Below are 12,062 nucleotides of genomic sequence, written 5' to 3' on the forward strand. Positions count from 1 at the left end.
TGTATTCCCCATGTCATTAATGATCACAGTCCAATGGTGCAAGAGGATATGGGAAAATTATGGGGTAAAGATATCTCTGTGGAAAATGACACCGAGAGGTTTCCCAAAGAATTCATAGAATGGATTATAAATAGAAGTATCACACCCAAATTGTAAGAAATCCTCCTACTTTAAACATCATCTTTTACAAATAGGACCTAAAGAAGCTATTGATAAGACATCATGTCTGAGCCAGCTCATACCTGGCAGCATTGGAGAACTGCTTGCCCAGCTGTGAGTACAAAACTCCAAGGGGACATTCCAATGCCCATAGACCAGCTCCCCTTGTTCTGTGCCAGTACACAATAAACAGCACTTAGCTAAAGGGTTGTGATCAGCTTCTTCTTGCTGGGATCCAGAGAAACGCAAGTTGGTATTTCTTGCAAAGCAGTGAGAAACCAGAATTCCTCTACAAGCCTCAGCTGACATTTAGAGGTTGCTACCATCCATAGACCCTCAGGCTGCTCTGCAGTGTCGCCCTCTCTGAGACAGAGATGTCTATTGCTGATGGTGAAGGTGCAACAAAGTCATCCATCCACCCATCCATCCATCCATCCATCCATCCATCCATCCATCCACCCATCCATCCATCCATCCATCCATCCATCCATCCATCCATCCATCCACCCATCCATCCATCCATCCATCCATCCACCCATCCATCCATCCATCCATCCATCCATCCATCCATCCATCCATGCATCCATTCCTGTCCAGCTGCTGCCTCATTTGCATACTCCCAAGGGAGTTGTCTCATGGCCCTGCCCTCCTAGGAGCTGCTTCTGAACATGTGTCCTAGTTGTCCATTTGTTTAGCCCTTTTAAACTTTTCCATAAATCAGCTATACTGATGAAGGATAATGTCTTGCCCAGAACTATGCATTCCATTAGCATGAATGGTTTTATATTTGCATCATCCAATTTTTAGTGGAAAAGTTAGCAACTTTTGTTGTTTAAAATTACATTAAAATTCAAATTTAAATTTAAACTAGGTGCACACCATTTACTGTACCTTTTGGACAAACTGTGATCAACAGATCAGTTTAGAAACCCATTTTAGAACCAGCTGTTCTAGAAACAAATTTTCATCTGAGATTCTTACTATTTCATACCAAAGGAGCTATGGACCAAATTATATCTCTTTTTGTAGATTTTATTGTTTCATTGATTTCTCTCAATACTGTGGACTGAATTTGTTTTTCTTATTTGGATCCTTATAGCATAAACATACTGATATGCTTAATACAACATATGATATATTCTGAATGTCACTGCTAAAGAAGTTAAACTGTGAAGATACTTAGTCTTTGCACTGTTGCTAGAGATTCTATAAAATGATTTATCTGTGGATAAATTCCCTATCAATTCAGCTTGCTCAGTTTCCTTGTGTCAGCTGCAACTATGTATTACTATATTTATAGGGGTTTATCATCATTCCATCACTGTTCTGTAACATTTCTTATACCAGAATACCCTCTTATCCACTGCAGGGTGAAATGTGCACTGTCTAAAAAAACTCTGTGCAATCACAGAGGGTTTAAAGCTTTCTTCTGAGCACCTGTTATTAGATTACCCTCCTTCTGACACTTCAGGAATTTTTCTTTAGACTTCACACAGGTTTATTTCTTGCTATGCTTTTATTCAGTTGAAACTATCCCTACTTTTTATAACAAAAATATCAGTATATTAACAATTAGCAGATGTCCCTAACAAGATCTGCATGCTTCAGAGCAGCCCAAGTGTCCGCATTTCTCAAGACACATAATCTCCAGAATTTATGCATTGTTATTTTGCCTCCATGCTGTATGCATGGAATCAGTCCCCTTGGAATGAGACAACCTGTCCGTAGCATTTATAGCTTTATTCTCTTCCAACTCTTTGTCTTACAGGACAAGTACATGGAACTGAAAGTATTTCAGAGGAAACAACCTCTGAAGCCTAAAACATTTAATCTTCCTTTTAGCAGTCTAAACTTAACTTCCTGAAATCATCTTCTATATCACTCTAAACATTTTTAACAAATCTCCTTAAAAATACTGAATTATTGCTTACTGAATGTTTATGAAAACTACATAAATACACAGAGGATTCCAAGGATGTGTAGATGTGACAGAAAATTTCAACTGTATATTTTAATAGATGAAAAATACATGACAGATCTTATTAATATTACATAAACTTTAAAAGGAATTCACCCTTCCATTAAAACTTCTGCTAGTAAACATTCATTATAAATCCCTTTGCTATCAAGTACTCACAGGAGTATTCCTAAATAAATCACTAGAAAATACTGCAACATTAATATCTAAAAACCCCTTAAACCACACAGATCAAAGTACAAAAAAAAAAACCAACTAACATTAAAACATGTCAACAGTTTTCAAGCAGAGTGATCCCAGATGTGAAGGCTGGTAAAAGAATCCAGGAAGTTATTTCAGATAAGGATGAAGCTTCTTTAGCTGAGCCTTTCTTGACAGCCCAATCCTGATGGGGCCCTTGCATGTTTTAAGAGGCTGTACTCTTATGACGTCACGAGACAGAAAGTATCCTATATTCAAAATAAAGAATCAAAAATGAAAACAGACCCAAAATTCTGTATGATATAGACAATTACATCCTGACAAGATAGATAAATTAGATCAGTATTAATTAAGCAGTCCTTTACTACACCCTCTTCCACCTCCATTCTGCTGCAGAGCATCTACTGGATCCTTTTGGGCTGAAAAGGAAGTGCTCATGGCTGGGTCATGTGTAGATTCCATCTGATTAGGATAATCCTCAATCCAACATTACATAACTTTCCTAACAGATTTGCAAAGGTATAGTATTTGATACAAGTTAACCTTGCAGGAGAGAGTGGATATGTTGAGGTGAATACACTTTAATAGTTACAATTAGTCTGATGTTTTGCCCTTTGCCACTCATTTTATATGAAGCAGAATAGGAGGATGTCTGTTTTCTGTTTCACATTCTGTTAGGTAAGGTATGTACCATGTAGCAATCTCAAGCAGTGATCAGTGTAGTATCAACCATCTCTTACAAGTTCTGTTTTACATAAACTGATACTCACTAGGGCAGAATAGAAGAGCATGACCTTGTTAACTAGAGATTAGGACAGTGATTCATCTGGAGGAAGAAAGGGTCAAATTTCTCAAGACCTTTTCCAGTTCTACTTTGCATTATTCTATAAAATGATAAAGCACTGAGCACTTAACCAGAACATCAAATAGTGTGGGTATGAGATCCTTGGGCTACTCAGGTGGTATCCTAGTAATGGGAGAGAAAAATTTCTCTAAGCCTTTAACAAGAATTTTAAATGGTAGGATGAGAAAAAGAAAAAATCCCAAAGTTCCACTCTTAAGTTAATGATGAGACAGCAGTGCTTATGTGTCTTTCCTAAGACTGGTAAGAAGCTAGAAAAGGAAAGGCATGCACTGAAAGTCAGTCAAGTGTTGTGGGTTTATATGTAGCCAGAAAAGCATGGTTGTTAGTCACAGTAAATTGTAAAGTTACTGGAGTATAAATCTTCTTGTCCCACCTAGGTATCTCCTTTCCAAAGTAGTCACAGGTTCTGTGACAAGATGTGATGGCTCAGAATCCTACTGAAAAATAGAGTGAGACAGTCACATATCAGCATAACTTCTGACATTAACTCCTATCAGTACAGTAAGTTTAGTATTTCCCCTGACAAAACCTGGTTTCAGAATAACCTCCAAGGCAACTTTCAGGGTAAATGGAAGAGAGCTGTCTCTGCCAATGTACCTCCTCAAGGAAAGATGATGCTCAATAGTTTCCTATTTGCTCTCAACTAAGATGACGAAGGGAACATTCAATTTCTTCAGCTTCTTCTATTGGAAGAATGTTAGGTTCCTGATGATTCTGACAATGCCCTAGAAATATGCCATTGCCCTAACAGTCTGCACAATTCCTGAGCAATCATGGAGGGAAAAAGGAGACACTCATTGCTGAGGTCTCTTCCTCTAAACATTTCTGGAGAAGCTCAGATGGGAATTTAGAGAACACTAGGAAGCAATGTAAAGGAAATAGACATAATGGCAATGAAGAAAACATCTGATTTCCTTTGCCCTTGACCATGCAGCCCAAAACAGCAGGGAAAGAAGAAAGGGAAAAACATCCAGGTTCCATCATGGGAGGGACCAAAGTTTCACTTAGTGAGCTTCAACCTCATCTGAACAACACTTCCAAGAAGATGTTAATATCAAACACCTTGGTGTGTTATGCACCATACAGCATTCTGGAATCTGAATTTCCCCAGGCAATAACAATATTTACTATGTAAGTCAGAAACTAGAATCCATATCGCAAAAATGATAAAATCTTAGAGAGCAATGACAAAGAGCAAAGAAGTAGAGCAGAATTTTCTGCAACATTCTGCATTTGGTATATGAAATATTTTCACAAGGTGACATAACTTCAATAAAATATAGGTGAAAAGAACATCAGAGGTCATCTGTAATGTAATTTTTTAAGTATTTCGGTCTCTTTATTTCCCAGAATGGCCAGAGTGAAAGAAAGTTTCTGAATTTTGAAACCAGAAAATTATACAACAGTTTTAAGAGATGCAATGGGGAATAAAAGTGAAAATACCATTACATGATTTCACTGAGTAAAGCAGAAGTTTACCTATAGCCTTTTCTTGACAAAGTTTCAGTATTTAATTTCAAAATAAACCAAATGCCTTGTTTTTCTATTTCCATATATTGGAAAAACTGCAAAGCATGCTTTTTGAAATCCTAAAGATCACTTCACAATCTCCTTCTGAATTTCCTTCCACAATGTGTACAAAACTGCAAAACTTCAAAAAAAGTACAACAAATTATGTTCTCCCTGTAGTTTATCTTGGCTATATCACAATGATTGAAGGCCCAAAGATGTTTGTTCCAAATGGCTCCAAAATAAGCAACAAAGGAAACCCCATGCTGTTAAAGTTGTTTTTTTTCTCTCCAAAGAACAAAAATGCTCATCAGTATGGCTTGTTCTGTGAACCAAGATGAAGACAGGACACTTTCTAGTAATCTACAATTAAACCAAATGTGATTTCTATACAGATAGAAATAAAAAAGGGAAGAAAACAAACACAAATGTTTGAGAAATAAGTCTATTAGCACTGGGATTTGTGGTGTAAATTACAGAATAATGTAACTATTACCTCCTTCTTTCGGTAAATTATAGCTTTGTTCCTTAAAAAGCGTGCCGGGTAAAAAAGCTAGATCCCAAGTGTATGGATTTCTATAGGCTGCATCTAAATAATGTTAAAAAAAAAAAAAAAAAAAAGTTTTTAATTTAATTTCCATAAACAAATAAGTTTTTTTCATCTACTGATTAATTTGTGATTCTTGTTGATGTGATTAAAACATATATGTGTACACTATAGGTAATGTTAACAAAGCTACAAAGTCCCATTCTCAGAGACTTGGAAAAAGGAAAAAGCTGTTTCTACACCTCATAAAGTTCTCCTTTGCATAATGCAATAATACAGTTTTTAATCCTCTGGTGAGGATTAAAATATCAGTTGCTCCACTTGGATCTTCTTATGCCAGGCTTAGGCAGAAAAGTGATCACTTGCTGAGCCATTTTCCCAGTATCTGTTCGGTTTTCATGCTCTACAAGGCATTCAGGTGTAACTTGCAGCACATTATACTGTCAAAGCTCTACTGAACAGAATTCTGTCTGAGGTTGTTCTACAACACTTTAAAAATTTCTTCCCAGACAGTACTTGCTTTCATAGCCCCCCCTGAAATGTTCACTTTATAAATTTAGAGCCAAATCACTGAGAAATTTAGCTCTGATGACAATTTTGAGATAGTTGCATTTTCATCAGGTAATTTACTAAGTGTGACCAAAGCATAAACCTCACCAATTTTGTTTGCAGCTGTGAGAACTCATCACTTCTGCAAACTGAATTTCAGGTCCAAAATCTGATAAATACACCGCTTGAAAATGTTTTGTTTTAATCATTTATTTATCACTTTTGAGTTATTTATACATTAAGGTAGAGCATTCAACAGGTTTTCTTCTCAGTGTCCTGTCTCTCTTTAGGAGAATTAGGAGCTCATTGTGATGAAATAAAACAAAATGAATAATCTGAAACTGAATGTGCATTAATACAGGTTTGAGCAAATCTGGAGCTGACCAGCTGAATTCTGAGCTACACCTGCTACAGCAAAGTGTGCAGGTAGCTGCAGCAGTGTGGGATTTTTTTGGTTTTGGCTATTCATAGGCAAGTACATTTGTCCATCAAACTTTGAATTCCATGAAAACATGGAATTATTTGAGTTGAGAAATACACCTTTAAAGCAAATAAAATATTGCCTAAAATTTAAATTACATAAGACAGTAATTTTAGAGGCTTACCTTCTGCAGGAGAGTGCAGCAATTCTTTGCTTGACATTCTTGAAATAGAATATTCCTTAGGTACTTTCTGTTCTTTATTTTCATTTAATATCTTTTCATGAAATGAACTTTCATTAATGTCAGCTATGTGTTTTCCTTTTGTACCGCAGATTGAAGAGGAAACACATGTTTTCCTTTGAGAAACCCCTGCCATGTTTTTATCTATTCCCTCAGCATTATTTAATTCCTGGTAACTGTTGGGCAAGTTTGTTTCCAAACTAGATAAATTGTTTACATTTTCTTTGCTAATTTCATGAAACATACGTAGCTCTTCTAGCACTAAATCAAATTTTCTCTTCAGTTCAAATTCCTGTGTGATTTTATTTTCTAAGGGTAAATACTTATCTTTTACATCTTCAAGACATCCATTGTTCATTATGGATAAAGACATTTTTAATTCCTTTTCTGCAGAAATGAATGTTTTAGATTTATCTTCTGAATGTAACATAATCAAGTAATTCATTACAGTCTCACATTGACTTTCATTAGTTACATGCATTTGTTCATAATTTCTCTCTTCCTGTTCTTTTACATATTCAAGATGTTGTTTCAAAGTTGCTGGCTCTGAACTGACTGTCATATTTGTCTGCTCATGGCCTTGTAAAGAAAACTGTACTGCTTCTTTAGCCTGTAATTGCAAATATATATTTGTCATGGCAGAACTTCCCTTGGTTAGATGCTGCACCCTGGCAGGAATTGCTTCACCTGCCTTTTGTTTGTCTGTGCCTGAGGAATTCCTGCAGTGCCCATCTTCACTTATTTCTCTGTTGACACAAGAGCTGCTCTCCAATGGCAAAGTAACAGACTGAAAAATATTCGAGGAACTAGGAAATAAATTTTCAGGAAATAAATAAGTGTTTTGGTCATGCACTTTTTTATTTACTAGGTGTGGGCTACAAGTATCTAAGTCTTTGCAATTCTCATGTTTGTTTATTTGTCTATCTAGCAACTGGAGAGAATTATATTCTTCTGTGGTTGCTTTTGGCTGCTCAGATGGAATTAAGACATCATTTGATTTAACAGGCAAACACTGAATCTCTTTTGAACCATTGACTGCACTTTCTTCACACAACTTTTTTTGGATAGAACTCTCTTGCTTTACAACTGGGATCTGGTCAAAGTCTTCAGAATCAGTAGCTAGGGGAATTTTTTCATATGTGTCAAAAACAGAAAAATATTTTTTAGAAAAAAGATCATGGCAATTCATTTGCAATTCTTTTGAATTAACATATTCTTTTCCATCAGCATTTATGTAACTAGAGTTACCCAAATATCTATTCATGGTGTATGCTACTTCCTTAATAACTTCATTTGTAGAAGTTATGCAATTTCTATATCCAGTTGCTTTGTGGTTTTTATTTTCATATAAAACAAAAGGGATATCTTTAAATAATCCTGCATGAAAAGAACTATTAAGCCTTATGCTTGGTTTGTTTTTCTCCTGCTTTAGAGTATTTACTGATACTTCCTGAATTGTACTTTTCTTATGTACCTTTTCCAATTTCGGTGGTGAAAGAGCAGGAAAGTAACTCTGGTATCTAAGATTGGCTCCTATCAGATACTGTACTTTTGTGATATTGCAACAATAGATCTTGTGAAGTGAAGAACTATCAGAAGAGCCCTGCAGCAAGATCAGGCACTTAGCAGGTAAAATTTGCTTCTTCATACTGTTTTTGTGACTGACTGACATCAAATCAGTGCTAAACCTTCCATTCACTCTGGATAAGAGGTAGCGTTTCCTGACATGTCTTCCCTTACATAATCTTTGTTTTCGGTTATGAAAGCGGACTCCTCTTTGTAGGAAAGTGTACTCTTCACCTAAAGTTCTAGAAATGCATCTTCTCTGGCATCCATTATACAACTCAAAATCAATGCTTTCCACAAATTTAGAACTTACAAGTCCTGGGTAAGTTTCATTTTCTTTAAGAAATCCTGTGGTTTGACTCAAAGAATCATCTGTGCATGAATTTAATTGACTTTTCTTTCTGGTACATAAAGACCATTTCTCTCCTCGCATGGACTTTCCCTCAGCTGCCGATAAAGTATTTATACTACTGAAAAAGGAAGCAAGAATTATCTTTAGTACCTCCACCTTTAGCTGCTTTGAAACAACAGCCAGCAAACACATGAATATTTTATCATTCTGGTTCCTATTTATAGTGCTCTTTACCAGCACTTGAGCATCACACTGCTGTTTTAATGTGTCACAGCAATGAGACCAAGGTGTAACACTGCCATTCTGACACATGGGCATATTTTCATGGGAGGACTCAGCCCACATCCTGACCCATCCAAACAACATGTTTTGAAATAGCATTTCCTTCCCCTTAAATACATTGCAACTTGTTCTCTTATCTGGAAAATCCTGCACAATAATGCAAAGAAAATTGCTTTTAAATGTAATATTTTTTGTTACATAGCTTTGGAAATCGAGTATTTCCTTTGTGGAGAGTTTTGACTTTGCTTTATACAAACAAATATCCCTGTTGGAATCATGCACATCACAGTGTAGGTTTAATTTATTTTTCTCTAATGCTTCTGTTGTTACTGGACTACTCATCTGCATATTAAATGTTCCCACATTCTCATTTGTGCTCTTCCTCCTCCTTCTCTGCAAAAGATCATTAGAGCTGATATATTTCTCTTTCTGAGCATTTTTAGTACTAATGTAAATGTGAATCTTTGACTTCTGGTCGTCATCACCCTCTGAATTCTCCATTATTTCATCTTTGAAGTCATCTTCAGCAAATATTTTATTACATTCAGTGTCAGTGCTGTTGCATCTGAAATAAGTTCCAGAAACTTCTCCTTCTGCCAAAGCACTGTGCTCCTGTTTGTTAACTGGTGGGCAATTCTTTACTTTAAATTCAGAACAAACAGTTGAATCTCTTACACTGCTTTTATCATTGTGTATTTTTTGTTTCCCTATCTCAGAAATTTCTTGCACACCATGTATCTGTTTAGATTGCATTAAAGATGGTTCAGATTCAAAATTCTTCCAATCTGTCTCCCCAAACTTGGTTGATGATTGTTTACTATTTGCTTTATTTGAAATCCTAGGAAATTGAAAATTAGGAATTTCCAGTGCTTTTATACTCTTTAAAGGTTTCAAAGTTGGAATTGCATACAACAAATTATTTTCTTCTTTATTATCTTTTTCTGCAGCAGTTTCCATATTGCAACTGGAATAATTTTTATCCTCTGCAGAATTTTTCACAAATTTACTTTTTTTGTTTTTTATGCATGAAAACAAAGAATTTGTTCCACTCAACAAAGGAATTTGAAGAAGCTGGTATTGCTGCCACTTTTTATTGGAGAAAGAATTTTGACTTAACAACTCAGTCTGAAACATGTGTCTGTTTAAGGATGTAACTGAAGAATTTTGTTTCAGTTCATTATCTTCATTTCTTTTATTGTTTTGCTCTATACCGCTGTTCTGCTGCACTTGGGGTGGGTTTAGATTTTGACATGCGACAACAGGGCTCAGCACATTGAGCAGCTCTGTTTCAAGAGGCTGTCCATGTACATTCAGGGAATTGCCATCTTCTGTAGGACTTTGGTCGTCATTTTCAGGACTCCATTTTTTGGTGGGCCATTCATTTTCTGATACTCTATGTGCTAATACTTTGTTGCTACAAGTTTTAGAATTGAAGAACTCTCTCATACAAATTTTTTTTGCTGTATCATAACTCTGTTTTTCTAATGCCCAGTTGTTTTGTCCTTCTGACAAATTGAGGAGTTCGTGTGGTGATGTCTGGGACTTGCTCCCACAGTGTATGCTTTGTTCAAGCTTTTGCTGCTCCTCTTTCTCTCTGTTTTTTTGATCACTTTCTGCTTTACTTCGCTTTGCATACAAGTAACATTCAGTTTCATCTGCTGATGCAGATAAAAATCTTTTGGAACATGCACTTTTCATGCTTACAAAAATAAGTACAATATTTGCTGAGACAGACCTGAAAGTTAAACCAATATTAAAGTTTTAGGCATAAATGGTATCTTAATGATTTCCAAACTGTGTAAGAAAAAAAAAATCAGTAATACTATCATCTACACATTTCCACATTTATATTTGCTCTATATACATTACAGACCTGAGATAAAGGTAAAGTCACTGAACATTTAAAGTCAAGATCTAGAACTTAAGAAACAAAAATGTTTACTAAAATTGCAGATTTTAGCAAAAAAAAAATGGATATTTTTGATGTGTTGACAAGTTAAGGAGATTAATTGTATTTTCTAATGCATTTGTTACACAGTATTTTTGCCAAAAAACCCAGAATAGTGAGAACAAATATAAAGAAAATAAAAACTACTGATGAATTCCTGTAAATCTGAGTGGATCCTTTCAAACTCTTAAAATTTTAATTGTTAAAGGAAATTGCCACTCTTGTCACTGTATGCCAAGTTATAAAGTGCAACTATAGGAAAGTTTGTCTGAAGCTCTCCAGTACGCCAAAACATTGTATCAGGTTTTATCCTCTTATGCAAAGTGGCAGTGCTGTTGCAGGCACAAATCTGTGTTGTTAAATGTCCTGGTGCTGGTGATGTTTGTGCATGCTTCTTCAAGCTAAATGCACTCATCAGCTTCATTTAAAAAGTGATCTGCCTTGTGTGAAGAACATAATTTGAGTCAATTCTCTATAGTGATTGAGAGGATTTATCACACTTGTAGCAGCTTGGCTCACCAATGTCTCTGAACAACCCAGTCACAGCCCAGAGATGACATCTAAGAGCCGACAGGAACATGTTCAAAACTTTTCATTAACTACATAATTAAGATAATTAACTTTCTTAAGCAGGACTGCATGATTCAGTAATCATATACTGTTCCTAACTTGACAGGTTTAGTATTTTAATGGCACAGGAAAATCCACTTTGGCAAGGAAGACTCCAGTGACTGAGGGATATACCTGTAAAATCAATCCTCACGTTCGGGGCTTTTCCGCCTCCCTCAAGGCTGCTCTGACCCTCCCTGAGGAGTTCCCCCCTCGCTGCAGGTGACAGGACTCCCCTGTCCCGTCGCCGAGGTGATTTCCCTCTTGGCAGACACCAACCCTCCTCCCTCCTCTGGGAACTACGTGTGAAGGCAGTCGTCTCTCCCTCTCGGTTTGTTTAACCTCTCGTAAGCGTTTCCTCTTAAGCCTTCCGCAGTGATTGTTTATCTGAGAGCCCCGGTCCCTCCCTGTGCCGCTCGCCGGCAGAGCATCCCTCAGAGGCCAGGGGTTCCCCCGCAGCCACGCCGCCTCTCCCCGCCTCCTCTGCCCTCCCCGGGCGTTGTCTCCTCCCGGGGCTCGCAGTGCCCAGCGTTTCCTGCCCTCAGAGCTCGCCGCACGGCGCTGCCCAGCTGGAAACCGGGAGTCGCGGGGCAGGGTCCTCCTGCCGCCCTCAGGGGCTCCCGCCGCTGCCACACCGCAGGGCGGGAACAGCCTCCGAGGCGGGAAAATCCCTCCCGGCCGCCCGCCCTCAGGGGCGGCCCTGTCCCGGTGTCCCGATATCCCGGTGTCCCGCTGTCTCCGTGTCCCGGTGTCCCTGTGTCTCGGTATCCCGGTGTCCCAGTGTCCCGGTGTCCCTGTGTCTCGGTATCCCGGTGTCCCAGTGTCCCGGTGTCCC

At 37.6% G+C, this 12,062-nt stretch overlaps 1 protein-coding gene across 1 annotated transcript; it reads right to left on the reverse strand.

The window, feature by feature from the left end:
* Positions 1-2,155: 2,155 nt before the first annotated feature.
* On the reverse strand, positions 2,156-11,970 carry RAD51AP2 (RAD51 associated protein 2). The gene is made up of 4 exons (XM_015620361.2): positions 11,363-11,970; positions 6,414-10,405; positions 5,209-5,301; positions 2,156-2,586 (listed from the first exon to the last, which is right to left on the reverse strand). Exons 2-4 carry the CDS (start codon positions 10,366-10,368, stop codon positions 2,468-2,470), a joined length of 4,167 nt encoding a protein of 1,388 aa, XP_015475847.1. The 5' UTR covers positions 10,369-10,405; positions 11,363-11,970; the 3' UTR covers positions 2,156-2,467.
* Between the last annotated feature and the right edge of the window lie 92 nt (positions 11,971-12,062).

Source organism: Parus major, chromosome 3 (genome assembly GCF_001522545.3).
Source record: "Parus major isolate Abel chromosome 3, Parus_major1.1, whole genome shotgun sequence".
Taxonomy (NCBI): Eukaryota; Metazoa; Chordata; class Aves; order Passeriformes; family Paridae; genus Parus; species Parus major.